The sequence below is a fragment of the Dufourea novaeangliae genome, unplaced genomic scaffold (assembly GCF_001272555.1).
Source record: "Dufourea novaeangliae isolate 0120121106 unplaced genomic scaffold, ASM127255v1 scaffold208, whole genome shotgun sequence".
NCBI lineage: Eukaryota > Metazoa > Arthropoda > Insecta > Hymenoptera > Halictidae > Dufourea > Dufourea novaeangliae.
In genome coordinates this window covers 912,639-933,385 of record NW_015374114.1, presented here as the reverse complement: position 1 = coordinate 933,385, position 20,747 = coordinate 912,639, and the positions used below count along the sequence as shown (strand labels likewise).

At 43.2% G+C, this 20,747-nt stretch overlaps 1 protein-coding gene across 1 annotated transcript in view; it reads left to right on the top strand.

Moving 5' to 3' along the window:
• Positions 1–20,747, top strand: part of LOC107190950 (sodium/potassium/calcium exchanger Nckx30C) — a 51,079-nt gene that overhangs the window by 16,210 nt on the left and 14,122 nt on the right. The window contains exon 3 of the mRNA XM_015579863.1: positions 6,849–7,125. Coding sequence (XP_015435349.1) covers positions 6,849–7,125 — 277 coding nt within the window. The remainder of the gene's footprint in view (positions 1–6,848; positions 7,126–20,747) is intronic.

Here is a 20,747-nt window from a genome sequence, read left to right as displayed (position 1 = left end):
ATCGACGTTCGTCACAGGGTTTCTCCTATATTATACAGGGTGGTCGGTAACTGGAGGGTACAACCTGAAAAGGGGATGATTCGACATCGAAAAATAAGTCGAAAATATAAAATAAAATTTTTTAAATATTAATTAGTATTAATTTAATAAGTATTTCTCGTAGCCTGGGTGTTCGCGAGTTTTGTATAACAACGGTGATTTACGCTGCCCCCCTCGATTTATATTCTCCATGGCTGTTAAACGACACGGGGCCTGCGATTCAGTGAATTTCGCACCACGGCCGTATATGACATGGCCTGATTAGAAAGTTCAACGATTGTTCCTCGCGGAAATTCGATTGCCTCGATCGGGCACCTGGCAGCTGGCGTATCTGCATACGCAGAGAAGTCGTTGGAAACTGACGATTACCATTCGCGATCGCGCTTGGGGTAACAATAGTTTGAAATTTTCATGGACTTTGGCATCGGGCGATCACCGAGTGTTAGACCTATGCAAACGGTATTGCAAGGTTAAGCTTGTTCTCCGGAAAATCCTTTGAATTTATGCTTGAAACTGGCAATTGAACCATATGTACATACTACGTACACATTCGGGCCTGAAAGTTTTCGAAATGACATTCCAACAGTAGTTTCGACGAAAATTGTGATGGTCTTGATTCTTAATAATTTATTCTAAAACGATGATGGTCTTCATCGTCGAATTATTAAAAATCGGTTTCTGTTAATACTGGAACTACCAAAGTGGTCGAAATCATTGGGTTAGTACAATCATGAATAATCCGTTGGTTTCGATTCAGGCTCCGATACTGATCGTTTCCCCCGGAATCGATCCCCCGGATTACCGGACGAGAGAGGCGTTGCGTCAAGCGACGATCTTCGCTACGGTAATTAAATTATTCCCAGTCTAGCAGGGGAGGGAATCGAAGCACGTGGCTTGCAACAATCGAGCCGACTCGTATAAATTTGTCAGCCGTTCAACTAAGCTGCTTACCTCTCATCCGCTCCGTTGAACACGCAACCCCCGGGGAGCCGTTCTCTCGCGACAGCCTTAGGCTTCCTCCTTCGCTCGTTTTGCAATCAACAAACGGTCCGATTGGACCGTTTTTCTTTGGAAAACCAACGGTAAAAGCCACCGAAACAGGAAGGAAAGTATATATACGAAACAATTTTGTCAAGTTACACAGTTTTAGTAAAATGCAATGAAAAGTGAAAAATAAGTTTTTCAACTATCACAATATTCTTGGTCGTATGTGAATAAAATTAAATAATAACATTATTTTACTACAGAAATTGGTATTTCCACGTTTAATCAATTGAAAATGGCGAAATATTCGTCGTTTCTAGATTACGAATTTGCTCATCTCTGGTTGTTTCTGAATAAAACGCGTGTCACGTCACGATACACATTGATGGAAATATTATTCCGCTCTATTTATTATTCTCGATGCTTTCTACCAATGTGTGTGAGTGTATGCACGAGAGTCGTTTTGTCCCCTGACATGTTTGCGATTCGACGTTCTATTTCGTTTTATTTCGTCGTTGCTGGCCGTGTTCGCTCGCTCCCGTCGATATTTTCGCGAGCAAACACGTCTGCATCACGGAGTTTATAACTCGAAGTGTACGTCACGGTATATGTACACTCGGCCAACTGCGAGTAAGACGCTGGGATTTTTCTTTACCTGTCCACGTGGAATCGATGCCGGATACAACGATCGCGATAAAGTACAATGATAGTGGCGATGATCGCGGCACGAAGAAAACGTGTTTTCAACGGAAAATTCCGGCCAACAATGGTAGAATGAGCGATTGAGCACTTAACGAGTTTTTTCCCCACCCCCCTCGAAAACTTGGAACCCTTTGACGGATATACTGTTGAGCTTTTTACTGGTTTGCTGCAGAAATGAAAGAACACCTTATTACTTGTACCAAATCCATCGACATACGTTTATGTGTCACCAAAGAACTACAACAATATCCAAGTGTCAATGAAATCCGAAACGTTACCCCAAAAAGTGTCCGACTTCTTTCAAGTTGCGGAATCTGTACATAGACAAATCATTTCCAATCAGTCGTACCACCTTAACCTTTAACAAATCTTCATAGAATAATATTTCTCTGTATTTTTAATTAATTATTAAAACTGGTCCCATACTTTTATCCTTGGTAGTGTATCTACAGAACCACTTCCGTTTCGTTATCTTTAGACATACCAGAGATTCCACTACGTGCAAACAGCATATAAAGGGGTAAAAGACGATTTTATAAGGGTGGCAGTCGACCGTTTAATTCTTCTCTGGACATCGAAGATTTCTTTTGAACGCCACCGACAGTGACTCAAGAGCACTGAGAAAGAAAGAGACGGAGAATGGCCTTTATATTCTGCAGACGCGGAAATATGCACGGCTAGGCGTGTTATATACATACATTATTATATATATACAGCAAGCGCAGGAGTTCAGCCAGTTTTTGGCGACGATCCCCCCGAAGGCTCGACCCACCGTCTCCGTGTATAGGCACTTCCACCACTCGACCCACTATCCGACTCGGGGAATCCTTTAACATGCCCCCCATCCATCCCCCTTGAACTCGCGAAATTTTTATCAACGGAGAGCAAATACCGCCCGGAGGGGAACAGTCAGCGGAAATCGAAGGACGTCTCTTGGCACGAACCGAGCTACGAGAGAAATTTCGCCCGTCGAGATCGTTAGAACCGTTAGTTGTTCACAGGACTTCGATGAAACGATTCTCGATGAGTGTTCGAAGGCTTCTCACCACAGAATATTAAATATTTCATAAACCAACGGCCATATGCGACTGAAATAACAATCACTAGCTTCAGTAACCAAAATCATTCACACAAAGATATTAACTTTTATACCATCACTTTTTAAATTGTGGTTATAACAGTTAGGGTTTCTGGTTTGAACGAATCCCTCTTCTACCGTCCTTCATCATCGTCAGCGCGTATCGTCGTGATTGCGAAAGTTACGAGCGGTTCGCTGTCCAACGCGCGGCTGGGCCACACATTTCCACGGTTATGCTACAGAATTCTCGGCGGGGAACGTTAAATAATTCCACCGTCAGGGGCTCGCAACTGACTCGGTTCATTTAATTATTCCTAATCCAGACTGGAAGTTGCGATTCCAGCGAGCACCGACCGTTCGAAAGCCTCGACTACTCCGTTTGCTCCTGTTTCCTCTTCGCGATACGAGTCCCAGACGATCCCTGTAAGTACATTCCAGCCGCGAAAATCCATCGACCCGGAGAAAATTTCGTAAACACTCGGAAACAGAAACTCTGCTGGGTCGACACGTGTGGCGGTCTGGTTTCGAATGATTCGCGTTTCCGGACGACGGACCGCTTAACCGTTCCCGCGGAGGATCGTTATTGACGAAGCGTACACACATAGATGCCATAGTTGGCGAACCGTAGGAAATTAGCACTATTTAAGGAAATTACAACTATAACAAGTTACACAAACGTATTACATAGCAAAGTTATATACAACAAGTTGTTATATAACACTGTTTAAAATCAAAATAAAGTTTGTCTGGCTACGTACCGCCTTTTTCACTGTGGCAGTCGACGTGTTAATATTTTTGGCCCCCCTGACTGATAACCTAGCTACGCCCATGGCTATGCCCGGATACTGGACGAGGCCGTGTTGTCCGTTTGGTCGATTCGTTTCGTTTCGTTCCGATTAGATTTGCCCATCATGCAGGCTATCAGTAAGAGAAAAGTCGAGGTCGACCGTCTACGAACAATAGATCTCTTTCTCTCTCTCTCTTTCTCTCTATCCTTTCCCTCTGGTTGCACACGGTGAGGCGTAATTGGAAAACGTGTGCGGCGGGATGCACTCTGACATTCCGGAATTACGAGCGTCCCATCAAGCTTATGCATCGTGAGTACATACACCGTGTCGTTATCTCCTGCTGCTAGGAGAACCCTTTCCCACCCCTCCGTCCACGACGATTCTATGCAAATGACGACGCGAGTAGTACGCGAGGAAGAGGGGAAGTAACCCCTTTGCGAATTCGCAAACAGCTGCTGGGTATAGTATCGTCATGGCTCGTGGCAATCGCGGAAAGTTCGGTTAATAGGGTAGTCTATACATATAGACACTTGAGACGTATGTACTATCCACACAATAGGTTCTCAATGTGGGCCCTAAGGAGATTTGGGGGGCGTTCTAGTTATTCTGGTTTCTTTATTTTGTGTCTAACTTTATACAATATAGAAGTGTGAATATATCGCAATTTAAAAGTTTTGTTCAATTTTTATTCCCCATCTTTAAGTTACGAATTCTGAAGCAATAGAGTTAGAGACCTGGAGCTCCTCTGGTTGGAAAGGACGTTCCTTTTACAGCTTTACAGTGCACACGAATAATGCTATAAAGTCTAAATTCGCCTTTGACCTATCTTCTCGAGCACGTCTTCGGTCATCCTATCCTCATCGGGCACTTTCTGCCCTCAGCATCTCCCCCAGTCGTTAATTTCCCAGGGCACGTTACTTCTCAGAGAAGAACCTTAACGATCGTTAGGCCCCGTTCAAACTTGCCGTTGCTTTCAACCGCGTTGTCTCCGGCTCCGGTTTAATCAACCGATATCGTTCTCAATCCGCCGCTCGAGATCCGGCTCTCGTCGTTCGTTCGTTGTACGTTCATTGTCTCGTTCCCGCTTAAAGCCTGGCCCTAGCCTGGTAGCCCGATTCATCTGCATCTAAACGAACAAAAGGGAGGGATGGCCTCGATGTGTTACCGCGGAAAGAGATATATAGTTAACCGGCCGAGAGTCCAGGATCCGTGACCAAAGGCTGTTGCACAAGAGGCTATCCGGAAACGACCTGGAATCTAGGGGAAGTGCCGTCGCTGTCGTCGTCGCCGCGTGGGCGGACGCCTTAACGTTTCATGCATAACGGATGAGGCCAGGAGGAGGGAGGATGATCTTCCTCGTCATTTGTTTGCCCAACGTAGAGTCTGGAGAGGAGATAAAAGAAATTACGGGACTGTCTGGGTCGGTTCTGGGTGGGTAGTGGCTCCGTACGATCAACGGAGATCGTTTTAGCGTGAATAAAGCTGCATCTACACTAACATAACATAACACGCCATATAACAGAAGTTACACCATAATATTGTAATATTATACAGTAAGTTATATATTATATATCAAGTATGACGTTATTATTAATAATAAGATGCAAAATGTTTTACAAAAGCTTGTTACAGATTTCTCCAAAAGGTATAATCTTGTAACAAGTTATTAAAACACGTTGTATAGCAAAATTATATGTATAACAATCTGTTACATAACAGTATTTTACTATATGTATAGTGTAGACGAAGTTTAACGCGTTCGAATGTAAGTATCGCTCGAGTTGTTTCCTGCGTAAATACCTTCTCTAAAGGGCTCGATCTTACCCCCAACCCACCACCCCCTCCTCTTACCCCCATTAACGGAGTCCGTTCCAAACAGAGCGCACGTTTCCGTCGACTGATTCCATTAACGTCAAACCATTCTCACCGCCAGGACCATTCGAACACACCAGGTTTATGCATTCTTTCCGTATTCGTCGGATCGAATCTCTGTTACCCCTTATTGGATAGGGCTGCGATAACACAGAGAAACACAGGGGGAAAACCCCCTTTTAGTGAAGAACAACACAGGACCTTTTAACGAAATTTTCAACGACCCGAATGTGTCGAGACAGCGGCGGCTTGTTGTCTCGATTCATTCGACATCGGTGAATCCTTCGATGTGCCTATATGGGTATATCGAACCGTTTCTAGGGGCGGACAACAGGCGTTTCAGTCTTGGACAGAAGCGAATAGAACGCTAGTCGAGGGTAAGCATTGTTCCAAACTGGGTACGATTCACTGATTCAAGCTTCTGTTTACTTGGCGCGACAGGGATGCCAACCCTGGAATGGAAAGGGGTTGTTCTACGATCGGATTTCATTGCTGAATTTTTTCGCTTCTGGTGTCTGGGGTCCATCGACGAGTATCATCAGTCTACGGAATTCAGGAGGTTCGACGATGTGGGGCACCAATTGCTGTTCACTGACCGATTTATTACAAAAATTCATTAAAAACATTAATGATTAGGACAGTATACTTCGAGCTTCTTACCTCGTAATTGCTGTTTAGTTTTCATGATCTAACTGTATCAGTTCCAGGACCTGTTTCACTCTTGAATAAACCACGGTACCGTGTCCTCGACCGCCGCTTTTAGCTTCACACCAACGGTCATAATACAGTAAATTCTCTATAACTGCTCGTCAACAGCCCTAGGTTAACTTCTCATGCCACTTGGAACGAGTCGAACTAGTAAGGTAACAAGGCCAGCAGTTGCGAGCTTCTAACAAGATTTTACTGTACTATACACTGTGTGGCTTAACTATCAAACCACCCTACAATTTTCAATCTTTATGTACTCTGACTGAAATCAAAAGGAACCACTTTTTTCTAGGAAATATAATCTATCCTTTTCTACTTGGTTCGTTTTTATTTCAACCATGCACAAGAATGGCAAATTTTAGGATGGTTTTATAGTAATTTTTTCCACCCGGTGTTCGCAAAACGAGACCATACCCGTTCCATCTGAAATATTCTTTTCGGCAGAGAGAGAGAGAGAGAGAGAGAGAGAAAGAGACAAAGACACACAAGAGAAAGAAAACAAGGAATGGGGGGAGTAAGATACTTGATGGGGGGAGTGGATTTTGTAAACGAAACTAGAGAATGATGTAAAGCATCGGTTGTGGAGAAGAGAGGTGAAAAAAAAGACCAAAAAAAAAAAAAAAAAGAAAAAGATCGATGTTGTTGTATTGAGAGACGAAATGACGTGTGTGTTCCAGCAGCATCCGAACGCGACGAACAGTAGCGAGACGAGCGTGGGTGGCGTGTCGGGTGCATGCGGAAGCAGCGGCATACCGGCGGGCGGAGAGGCCGGGTGCAGCAGCAGAGGTGGGAACAGCAGCGGTGCCGGTGGCACGGCCGGACAGGGCTGCGAGCAGGGAGCCCACGGTGGCTCCTCGTCTCATTCCAGGGAGAGCCACGTCAAGTTCAGGCACGGCCTGCTACAGCTTATGATCCACACGATCGATCCGCTCCACGACGGTCAGTCCCGCGCCGGTATACCAACTCCACACTCTATCACTCTCGCTTGCCGCTTTGCCTTAGCGCTGACAGCACGCTCTTAGAATATATATATATATATATATATATTATATACATGTATATATACGTATGTATGTATACATATACATAGGATGTGTGAAAATATTCGTAAGTCCTTGATAGGGGTGATTCCTGGGGTGATTTGAAACAACTTTTCCCTTAGCGAAAAAGTTCTACGAAGCTTTGTTCACGAGATATTAACGAAAACTCAAGACCAATCAGAACACGAGTCTGCAAGCTGAACTCTGATTGGTCGGGTGTTTTTCGTTAATATCTCGTTAACGAAGAAAACGTTGTTTCAAATCACCCCGGGAATCACCCCTTTCAAGGATTTATAATTATTTTGGGACACCCTGTAGAGTACCAATTAAATTGAATCCACTGTTCGATTTCGGGAATCCACGCAACGAGTCGTCGCGTTTGTTTGCTTCTTAGATCGTAGCCGATTAGCTGGATGACACATCATAGTTTGTTTTTAGAGCGTATAAGCGATCGACTCGTTGCTCCGTGGTTATTTTGTATCATCTAACGGGGCAAAGTATGGAGAGCTCGATCGAAGAATACGATTTCTCGTATATGTATACCAGTCGTGGTCTGCTTTAATGACATTGTTTCAGAGTATTACCACGAAGGCGTTTAAAACATACCGCGATCGATACCGTTAGACGTCTCAGACCTCGGAAAAAATAATAATAATCATCTATAAAAATAATAAAATGTCGATCAGCGCGCTGCGTGTAGGTACTTTCACCTCGAGATTCCGGTTAAACATGTTTTTGGCTCGACGACCTCACGGGGAGTCTAGTCGAGCCGTGTCGTTCTCACTTCCGGTCGCCTGTAACCACGCCAAGAAAACCCCTTGCCGGCCGTGACGAACCGCAAAACTTCCTGGAAAGCTCTATCGAATAAAGTGCTTTTAAATGTAGAGTCACGGGGAACACTTATTACAGCCTCCACCTCCTACTACGCCTTCTCTGGCGGTAGGGGATGGGGTTGGGGAGGGGTGGCTCCCTCGATCGACAGGCTGGGTCAAGCCTGAGACTCTTAACCCGCTGGAACATATCGGAAAACGTTTCCCTCGGTCGCGGAACCTTGGATATATCGTTGATCTGAAAAAAAACTTGCATTCAGCCCCCCTCCCCCTTATTCTTGCTCGAATCACTGGGTTGAAGAGATTCTGAAGGGATACATATCGAATTCTGAATAGTTGGAACCGTATGAAATTGCCGTTTCTGTGAGTCGAGACGGAAACGTTCATTTTCGAGGAGAACGGTTAACCTCTTCAGGGACGAATTTATTAAAACCACAAAGAATATTTTTATTATTTTTCGACTGTATTTAATGCAATATATTTATAAATGTTAACAACTGTCAATTGGAAGAATATCCTTTTTTGTTGGAGAATTTCTTGAGAAATATTTAATTTCCTGGGTCGATACTAACTAAATTCGCCTAAGATGGCCGAATACTTTTCCGACCACCTGAACTGTACAATAATTAGCCAGGTTCAAAGTAACATATCATTTTCTTTCTGTGAAAAAAAAATCGTAGCCACGTTCAAACAGCTCGCAGATGAAAAATACGGTAAGGTCGGCCGGGCAAAACTGAACGCGCGCATCGTGGCATAGATTCCACGGTAGAGTATTAATAGCTCGGTCGGAAGGGAACAGTTTCGCACTGAAAACCGAGTCCTGTTAATATTCCTCCGTGAGAGATCGTTCGGACGGGTAGACGGTCGTTACGGTTCTGCTCGATCGAATTTAAAATTCCGATTGAAATCCGCTCGTTTCACCGAAGCCTATATATCCGTCCAGGGCCTTGGATTATAACCCAATTAACCTACATACAAGCCGACCACGAAACAGTCGAATATTCTTTCTCTTCGTAGCGCAGCTTCTTCTTCGACGGTTGATTTCACTGTTTGGTAAACCAGGCGGAAATTTCGGTTAGCAATGATTCGTTGATTCGCGTTCAACGCTCGTCGAGCCTGCTGACTGGTTTTGTTGCATGACCGATGACTGTATGTGTGTGTGTGCCGGTTGCGTCGGACGTAGTAATTAAACGGTGCGAGGCACTCGACGATAACGAGCCCGAGAAGTTCAATGTCGTGCACACGTTGCGACGCCAACGGTGCCTGACTGCGTGTAAGATCTTCGTCCTGCTCGACACAGTGTGGTCCAGAATGAAAATTTAACTTTTAGTCGAGCAATCGAAAATTTGGAAGTTTGAAATTTTGATTTAAATACAAGTAGATAAATGAAAAGAGAGAAAATAATATTTTGTCAACGTTAGGAAACCTCTTGATTGAAATTTATTTTGGACCGTTTGTGGTCAGTAGTGATAGTTCCGAAATCAGTAGAACGTGTCGCGCTATGGTCAGACGAGCTCGTCCGTGGACGACGATGAGCCTTGTGAGCGCTATGAACGCATCGCTCGACCTACAAACTTCGACTATCGTCGCTGGAAACGTTGTTAAGTTTCAAAATTATTACAATATTCCTGTAAATCATTAAAATATTTCTTCGGTAATTTTTTAAATAATTTTGGAATGAAATGGTTAAACGAATTGCCAACACTCCGTGTATTTATAGATCGACCCATAGACTCATTCTAGAAAAAAAAAGAACCTCCACGAACGTTATTTTTCATCTGGTGTTGCAAGGTCTGACGGGCGATGTTTGCACACACGGACCTGGCCGATAATAACGATAAATGGGACCGATAAACGATAAACTTCCACCCCTCACGTCCCTGTTCCAGACGTGGACTCGGTCTTTATTGTCCAGGCCGATAGATCGGAATGATATTCTCCGAATGGAAAGGAACGATCCACGGTAATTACTGTTTTATGAAGGTAAGCGACCACCGCGCGATTTCTCGCTGTCCACATTCCAGATATCGTTTCGACGCCCCTTTGGTCTCTGTTCGTCTCTCGAAGGACTGTCGATTAAATGGGAACGCGACGGGTCGAGAACGATAATTTTATGGGGGGAGGGCCGATCGACGTGGAAAATTTACGACGGTTACGTGCTCGATTCGTGGGGAAATACGCTTCGTGAATGTAGAAGGGAAAGACACTTGGAAAAAAACATATTATTGATAATTCTTTCTTTTTAACTCTCTAGTGAATTTAATTTTTTCTAAAATCTTCAAAAAGAAATTTTTTACGGAATAATTGAGAATTGGTGAAACACCGAAGAAAGTTTTGTTTGCGCCTATTATGGAGTGTCTTATTAAAAGTATAATATTTAGTGTATATATACAGGGTGAACCACAAGGTCACTGACCCGACTCGTTGTATCAGGTATAGAAGTATTAAACCCGACCTTGCCTTCGCTTAATAATAAGGACATTGTTCCTGAAGGATCTGACCACGGAGTGGGGGAAAACAGCGGTGCCTTTTGGTAGGAGAACTGTGATTCACCATTCAGCAGTTACCCTACAACCGTCAAAGAGTGAACTTTCCGATCGTGTAAGATTTCCAACGTACTTTCTCGCGAATAAGCTCTGCCTATGTTTTCTAATTTCCATATGTGTGTGTGTGTGTGTGTGGTGCTCTCAGTTGTTGCGATGGAATTTGTACTAGCTGCTAAGGAGACGTTCGTTAACCGAGCGTTGAACGAGGCGCAGAGATCGCGGGTGGCGTGATCGATAGGAATCTTAATCCAGAAGGTAACTCTCCTCCTCTGTAATCTCGACGTTGAAATTGATTTCGGAGCCAATGTGTGCACGTTTCGTTATGTGTGTATCGTGGACTGGGTTATATAAACGGGTCAGGTCACGCGCGAACGGAAAGAAAAGGACGATCATCAATTAGACAACTGTTTCGCGGGGATCCACAGCTGGGCGGCCCGGTTGCACGCGAGCAGAGAAGTTCAGGAACAGAATTACGAAATGGAATTTCTTTTCTTCCGAAAGAACAAGGACGATCTGACGTCGCGATTCACGACGACGTTGCTCAATGATGTTATATCGCTTTGTGATCGATTCGATATTCTACCATAGATCGTGATCCTCGGTCAATCCATGCCATTCGATCTTCTTTAGACTTTCTTTTTTTTCCTAATTTTTCTTCGCTTCGATCCACACGCCCATGTCATTAATCTTGATCGTGGTAGGAACCCATTTGATACGCGATTTCGAGAGAACTTCGACGCGCGAAACCTAACCCAGACCTACTGCGACCACAATTCTGATGCTTCCACGAATTATAAGAATGAATTTTAAAGAGGAAATATCACTGAATACGGACATAATATTTTCGAATTTTTTCAGTCTTGAACCGGGGGTCAAATTTAAAAGATAAAGATTTAATATTTTAATAAAGTTTTAATATTTTTGCATTGCAAGTGTAACTTTACGTGTGAAATAAAAATTCAGTTAAAAAGAATGATCCTTTATGATTATAATGAAGGAAGAATCAAGTTCGTGTCTTTAATAGTTGCGGAAATAAAAATTCTTTTGCGAAGATAGATTTCGTAAAACGTGTGTGCTCGAGTGGACTCGTCTGAAAACGAGGGAAACGTTTTTTTTCCAGCCCCAGAACGACCACCTATTTTTCTTGTTCCGAGGATTCGCTCGGTACACTTTCCCACCCCTTCCATCCACCACGATTTTCCAGTGCCAACGGTGAGTTAGTGGGACAGAAGAAAGGGAGATAGGGGGAGATAGGATGGAGACAGCGTCTTTTCTATGGGAACCGGGAGAGGGTGGTCGGATGGTTGGGTTCGAATGAATTTTGCGGTACGCGTTTCGAGCCACATATCCGCCGAGTAGCTCGGTGAGTGGTGGCGAGTATGTATCGGGACCCTGACCTAAAAACGCGCGCCGTGTATCGATCGATAGTAACTAGCGAATCCACACTTGGGGGTCTCTCGCCTCTTCCTTTCTCCCCCCTCCCCCTCCTTCTCCTTTAACACTCACGGCGTTTAACGTCATCGTGTGGCATCACCTTACACCACTACTCGAGATAATATCGAGGACGAACGGATTTATCCGCCTCGGTGGAGGATCCTCCAGCTGTCCCTGGATTCTCCAGTTGTCCCCTTCACCATTCATTGGAAACGCAAGACTAACCGACGAAGCTCCTAGGCGTTGGTGAATAATGTTGAAAAGGGTTATTTGAACTGATCCACTTTGTGAGATCGATTCGTCTTCCTCTATTAGCTTCTTTCCTAACGGTCTCCGAAGTCGGAACCTCCGTGAACCGTAATATTTACCTTTGAAGAAGATTTGGATACGGGTTTCTCTCGATGACACTTGGGATCGATGGAATGTCGATGGTAAACTCGAGTTGATCTCCTTCATTTTATCTCCTTTCGAGTTTATCATCTTTGGTAACGTTTAGGTCAAAATTCATGCCTGTTGGCGATTAGCCAATAACGATTACAGATGATGAAGATACACACTTTTACAATGCGGCACCACAGCTAAGAGGTTAAGATTACCATTGCACGGATGCAATACTGGTAGTTACAGACTTAATCCAGCTGATCCTGCCGAGAAGCTCGACGGAATGCTTTCAAACCCGCAACCCCGTGTATGTGTTTTTGTTTCATAACAATTTATACACCGTGTCGTGCGTCACTCTTTCGTCGAATACGTCCGATTTGGACGCGTTTTTTTTATAATGAACATGGAAGAGGGGAGAAAATAGGGGATGCAGCAATTCGTTAGGTTTTTTAATAACCTGCAAGAGAATACGAGGGAGGCGCGGATGAGCGGCCATTGTGGTGGAAGGCCAATCGAAATCCCCGGGTGACGTTCGCTATATAGACAACAGAGATAGAGAGGGAGATAGAGGAAGTCATTTTATCGAAAATCCCCGTCCCGTGGTGTTACCAGTCACGATTACTCGGCAGCGTCCCTCTGGGGATGATATTAACAAATTGGGCCGCGTTGCTTTAATTCCTAGTCTTCGCGCTGGAGACTCTGAGTCGTGCCACAGTTGGTTAACGGCTCCCTCCACCCCTCCCAACCCCAAACCACCCCTAACCCACCTCCTCCACTCGTCCATACTTTTATTTAATTCCCGCCGCCTAGTTCGCGAGCCTCGTTCTATTTACACGGAGAGAGAGTAACACTCGAAGTTTGTCCTAAATGTCACTGGCTCCCCTCGATTTTCCCTCCTCTGGCTCCTCCTCCTTGACGTTGTTTAAAGCTGCGTCTACACTATATTACATAACATGTTGTATAGCAAAGTTACACAACAATTTGTTGTATAACATTGTTTTGCTATACATGTATAGTGTAGACGCAGCTTAACGCGTACAGTGCCACAGTGGAAAAAGACCGTACGTAGTCGGACACGCGTTACTTCGTTTTTTAAGGCATAAATCGTTTGAAATATACAGGATGAAACGAGAAAAGGGTTTATAACTTGGGGGTAGATGGTATTTTCCAAATAGTGAAAAGGAAGTGCTGATAAACATTGGTCGAAAAATGAATAGTTTGAAAGTTCTAGACAATTCTGTGTTTCGATTAAAGTAAGTGACTTTCGGGACGTACCGTACCGTATGTATATTACTGTATTTCATACTAATTTCTTTCAAACATTTCAAAATGGTTTTTATTGATAGAAAGAAAAATTGGGTTTCATTGTGTATAATAACATTACAATAGGGACTATTATACATATACACACATATAACAGTACTCACAAAATTACAACGAAATATTTCTTCAGCAATTATTAAATAATTTGAGAAAGAAGGAGTCAAATAATCCATCCCCTTGTACCACCCATATTTGGATGACCTAGCAGTCAAAGCATTGAACGAAGAGACAGACACCTTTCGACGCAAATGGTGTGTAACTTCCATCTCGCTCACAAACGCCTGTCCCTGTGAAACTCTTTATTTCTTTCTTTTTTTTTCGCACTAGATCTGAACAAAAAAACGAAAAGTACTCGACACAGATACGAACGGGATTTAACGCGAAAGCTTCTACTCGGGGAACGTGGAAGCATCGTGGGTGGTCTCGTTTGACCTTCGCCCCACCGATGGTAGACGAAGAGGGGGAAGATGGGAGGGAGGCGAGTAATCAATCACGTCGGCTTTTGCATTAGAATTAGCTGGCACCCGCGTCTAATCGTTTACACGCAAGAACCCCACGTCGTCGCTGGAATCCGCCACCCGAAAAGGGCTCGGAGGGTTGGAAGGGGAGGGGGGCTGAAACGGAATATCGATCGGCACACGCCTCGACGTTGTGCTGTTTTTCGAACGATCCAACCACCACCTTTCTCCTGCTCCTCCCTTTTCGTTTAATGCATCCTTCCCCCGAGGCGCTGCAAGCACAGAGATCTCGACAAGACCGCGCCGCGTGTTCGTCGACCGACGTGTTTGACGCGTTTGCTTGTAAAGAGGCGAAAAAAAAAAAAGAGGACATTGCAGGGTGTATGAAAACATAGAGGGGCAGAATTTTCAGCTTAAAAGTTTCAGCACATTATAGCTGAAAGTCGCGACCTCGAGTGGAGGACGAGATAGGATCGTAATTCCATCGGGATTGTAGGGTAGATGCAACAGTGAATGAACGTTGTAATAATAATAATTTTATTTATAAAGGGTTACAGCGTGAAATAAAATTCGCATTTTCGTAAATAATTTGGTCAAATACAGATGATAGTGAACAAACTTGTGTGTCACTGTATATATACATTACATAAATTTTTGTATGCATAATTCATTATATGAATGTATCATACTAAAAATGGGCTTTAAAAAAATCTGGCAACACTCTCACCCAATGTCCTTCCCCTTCCCTCATCCCATCTCCTGTTTTTTTATTGTATTTTTCGCGATCACCTGTCAACCAGACCGAGCTTGTTACCCCTTTTTACTAGACGACAGGAGGGGATCTTGCCTAGTGTCGTGTATGCGCCTGAAATTCCCGTGTTCTCCAGTTTCGTTCTCAACGAGTAATTATATTTCGTCGATCTTGATGGACGCTTGTCGCTGCCGAGCGTCCCAGAAACCGGAGCATGCTCGCCGAATAAACATGGCCTGATCGGGCTTTGTAGGTTAATAGGTGACCCATGGAATAGGCCAGTATTCGTAACGAAAGCAATTAGTAGAATGCGGATTTTATATATTTAATAGCGTAGAGGCGTGTGTGAAATACAAGTTGATTACGATTCTATAAAATCGACGCTATATTGATTGGTAAAAGACAAATTTTTTATGGCTTTTTATTTTCTACGAAGCGATTCTTCGTGAAAAGATAAGAAAAAAATATAGAATAAAATTTGTTTATTTCAAACTCCGTGTAAAATTCTAAGAGACTTCATGTACACAAATATGGCCGCCAGATCTGAAAGGGTTAATATTTTACAGATCGATCGTATCGACACAAATATCCGCCGAGAATCTCAAGTTTCATCGTTTAACCTGTTTCTCGGGGTTGAAAGTCACCGATAGCTAAATTGCTCGTCGCGTCTGATCCAATTAGGTTTATTGCTCGCCGATCGAACCCCCCCCCCCTTGGTCTGAATCCGTAACTTTCTACTTAGACAGTAATTTACTGATTGTGATAAAGTTGACTTCTTTTCTTTCGTTCCTTTAAACGGCCCCCCTTGATCCACAGGGCCGTTGCTAATTAAGTAGATGTTCTACCTTTGTCTCTCCTTCTCCTTACCGCCCTCTTATTCCACCGTCCCCTTCTCAACGCCACCGTAAAAAGACGTAACACAATGGAAAACCGTGGAATATTTTACCGAAGCTTAACAGCTTAAGGGGTCTCCCTACTGTGACGGGTCAAAATATCGATTTCTTCTTTTTTACATTTTGTCAAGGCTTAATATTTCAAAACCATAATGCCAAAAGGATTTCGCTCGATTGGAAATAATCATCAGTTAAACATCGATATGCCTCATAGTTTTTTCAAAAAAAATCCTGAATTTTGCCTAATTTTTGACACAGTAGGAAGACCCCTTAAAACCCCTCCGTTGGCCCCCGTCTTTTTCCACTTTCCTCCCTTTTTCTCTTGTTCCACCTCCACCAACTAGCATAGGCTCCTCTACCATTTCGCGTGTTCTCTTATGCCGTTCCATCCCGCTCGAGGCGGCTTAGGGGGTCGATACTTTCATCCACGGGTCCGACTTCTCGCACCCACCCACCCCCCTCTCCCTCGACACTTCGTCTTTCCTTTCTCGCCTCGTTTCCACCTTCGGGGAATGAAGGCCACTCTCGCCCCACGGCCTTTTCTCTTTGACCCAACGCTGCGAACGGGCGCGCGGCCCAGCGATTGGTCGAAGCTAATCGCCAAATTACACTTCTTCCTTTCTCTGCCTCCACCCCCCTCCATCCCCCTTTTCCAACCTCGTTTACATACGAGGATTATTTTGCTCTGTCTTGATACAGCTACCAGCGTACTGCAATATTTCATGCTAGTTCGTTTCGAATAGCCTAGGGCGAACGTGATTCTGGTTATGTTTGTACAGAGGACAGTCGGTGATGAGACTGAACGCGTGTTAGGTTGAATATTGCCGAAGAGAACCTTGGAAGGTATTTGGACGATATATTTGTGGAGATGATGAAGGTGACATTATGGTCTGAAGATTGTTGTTTTTTCTTTCGAGGAAATTAATTTTATACGAGGCGAATAGGAATCCCCTTGAGCCGTCTGACCATTACTCGATGTTACTACTTGCAGAGATCGTACGCACCGTATGATGTTTTACGGCTAGTTTGGAGATAGCGTCGAAATTCTTAGAAAGAAAATTTTTTAAAAGAAAGGTTGAAATCCTTTGGGTATCGATTTATTTAAACAAATTTTGCATATGGAACAGATTTAATTTTTGTTATACTTGGAATAGTATGTACGAGCAATAGATTTGATGTGAAAATTCATTTATTTCTGAAAAATAAGTGACACTTAGTATCGAGATGACTTCAGGTAATTAGAATTGCGAAAAACATTTTGAGAAAACAAGTATGTATATATTAAATATTATCTCAACTCGAATGACGAGTTAGACTCGCCATTTCGCACTTAGGCAAAACGAATGCGTGACAAGTCTCAGTCGTCAAACGTACCCAAGGGGTTAATCGTACAATTGTAGAACTAAAGTATTACACAAAAATACGTTCAAATAATGATTTCCACAAAGTGAAGAACATAATTTTTCTTTGACAATTCTTTTTCAAAAGAAAAACGCCGCGTTAATGGGTAATAGTGATCGCATGGCAAATATTTACGCTGTCCCGTTGGTCGCGTCGTTATCTAAATATTTCAGGCGACACGTTAAATAAAGCGTCTTTCTTTTTTTTTATTTCTTTCTCCCACCTCCATCGCGCCTGTGGTCGGGGGTGGGTTGATCGATAAACACGACTAATGATGCGCGTTAGAAGACCTCGAGGTGTGTTCCAACCAGAGAGCACCACCGCGTGTGTATGTACATTAAAAAAGAAAAAAAAGAAGCGGGAAGGTGAGATGAGGAAAGGAGGGAAGGGGGGAAACGAGATAAATAGGAAATGAGGTGGCCTCCGGCTAGGCGGATACTGTCGTATCGTTGCCAGCCTGCGACTTCTTCAGTGTTCTTCTCGCCATTCTTTCCCGTTTCCAACCCCTAACCCCCACTTTTTCCGCGTCTCGAGTCTCCCTGTTTGACCTACTATCGCGACGGATAACCACTCTTCGGTGGAAGTTGAAACGAGTCGCGGACGAATCTCGAACGTCTTACGAAGCTGTTTCTCCGCTGGAATTACCGGCGTCACTCTCTCATTATGACAGTCGGCGAGGTTGCGCTACGAGGTTGAGGTAGAGGACGAATTCAGTTCTCAAGAAACTTTGAACGAGATATTCGGAGACTATCTTGTCCTTTTCGTGGGACAGGAAGATAGTAAAGGCCTGTTTACAGTAGAGGTGCGACTATCGATAAAGTTATCTTATATATTTTAACCCTTAACCGTCCCTCATTTTTCCAACTTGGACACAGTGGTAAAAATTACTATAATGAAGGCATAAATAGTTAAATTTGCAAATTCTTTAAAATAAAAATAATGAAGTCCTAAGTAAATTCATCTACACATGACAGAATATCATAATTTCTTAGGAGAAAAATGTGTCAAATTGATAAAATGAAAAAAAAGTAAATTTTTCTGGTCTTAATAAATTCATCCCCGATTGTGGTTCAACTGGCAATTTCAAAATGTCAAGTGCAACTCGACACAGGAGTACGTGCGAATGAAATCGATGTGTAGTCACACTCGACATTTTGAAATTGCCAGTTCAACCTCTGCAGGGATGAATCTATTAAGACCAGTAAAATTGACCTTTATCTTTTCAGTTACATTTATTTGAAATATATTTATGAATATTAACGACAATCATTTGGTAAAATACCTTTATTTTCGTTGGGAAATTCCCTAGTGGATATTCATTTACAGTAACGTTAATTATACCTTGAGAAATTATACTTGAATGCGACAGAGGGAGTTTAAAGGGTTAAAACACATCGATAATTTTTCACCAGAGTACCCAGACCCTGAGTCTTCCATCTCCTTTTCCGTCTTTACTATGTCACCTGCCTTCTAATCACCTTTTCAAGCCCCTCCCCCTCTCAAAGGATTCCTTAAATCTTCTTTACAGCCTAGCGAAACACGCGACGACCCCAGTTAGGCTAAAGGGATCTCATATACCTTGTGTAATCGGCTCGCAGTGATTTTCTTAAATACGATTACTATACGATACCGTTCGACGCTGATAATCCGATTGGTCCGACAATCGCGAAGACCTAACCCAGACACAGCTCGAAGCACTCGTCCGTGTGAAAACGATCCCTCGTTGACAGGCAGTGTCGCGTTGTCTTTCGCCCGTTGACACGTCGGAAACTCGTAAGCCTTCTACCACTTCAGCAGGCGTAAAATTCAATCTGAGAGGTGTCACCAAAAGCAGACGCTTCTCGAGCTTGCGAACTGGTCATTGATTTTGGATCAGTGAACTGTACCACTCGATAATTCGTGATTACCGCTGGGATCGTGTCCTTAAGGTGGTGAAAACAGCTAAAAATTAACGAATTTTTGGGAAATTCTTGTGAAGAAAGTATGAAAGCAATCTTTTTGAAAATTTTGAAAATTTACAATAAAAATTACAATATAATTGCAATTGCAATTAAGATATTGTACTTAGATTACACTTTGCCCAACTCTGGTGGGGATGATGATTGACCACTCAGTGTCGAGGAGCCTTCGAACACTCATCGATGATTTACTGTATTCCTTCTTCTGTGGATTTCAAGTCTTACCAGTCTCACAGAACTATAGAGAGAATCGTCTTGACTAAAGTACACGTGGAACACCGTAATGAATTGGATCGATGGGGGGGGGGGGAGGGTTCGCAAAATAGACCGGAAAATGGCAGCTGTTTACGTAACGCAACGGCTGTTTCGAGGCAATCGTGCGCGAAGTAAAATGCAGGCAATGGGTGCGCATGGGTGGGTGGGAGGCTTGAATGACCCCCGTTGTTCATAATTATTTCGTAGTTCCAGCTTTAGCCAGATCTTAAATGCACGCTTAAATGGAACTACGGGTGCATCCTCTCTGTCGAGGCTTGTGCGCATTTGTGACGCTTGGGAATGTTCTGCGCTCGCTGCGTCCTCTCCTAAAAGAGAGAAAGACGTGGTCTGCTTGTCTCGCGGCAGCGATCGGAGACAGTTTACTTTTGCTCGACGCATCCCGCAAGGCTTTTGCTTCATTCGAGCTTTGTTTGAATATACTAACGACTCTGTTTCAAACTGTTTAACCATTTTAGCTACCAGGATGAATGCACCAGGGAATAGAAACGTTTCAGTGAATGAACATTATATCGCTGCTTGGCATTTATAGTAACACAACGCGAAATAATTTTATCATTTATTATAGAAATGTAAATTTTAACAAGACTCTAAAGTTTACCATCTTTCGAGTTGTGCCACTGTCAATGCCAAACAGCGATATATAGAAACGAATAAATTAAGTTATTGTAATAAACAAATGATTAAGTATTGAGGCTTTTCTATTCCTTGTTTTCTATTCAAACAATTTTCACGCCATAGAAAGAATCAAATAACGTTTACGGTAGCTAAAAACGGTTAAACTTATAGTGGTGTTCGTTGTTCTCGATCGAACAAGGTTTAACATCGAGAAGAGCCCTGATAGCTCGCGTAAAAATACCGTTTGCGGTAACAATAGTCTGTCGCCTCGAGCTAAAGAGACAAGTATGTAGGTGATTCGATCTATATCCGTAGTATATACTTATAAATAAATCTTAGCATAAAAATACACACCGGATGGATAATATTTCTATTCATACAGAAGATTCAATCAGCCATTCAACGAGCCATTCGTAAAATTTCGGCTTTTGTCCACCCACAATCCTACATGGATGATGTATATTTACTATGTAGGTGTATCGGTAGAAAAGAAGTCAATAATTACACGGCTATTATATAGAAATCGTATAATTAACCTCTATTCACACCAGCGTTACAAACGTCTTTAACGATCGACAGCAACGACGTCTACAGCTGCTTGCGAAATAGTCGATAGATGATCGAGACATAGAAGTTCAGTGACTCACAAATTTGTTCACATACTTTCGCA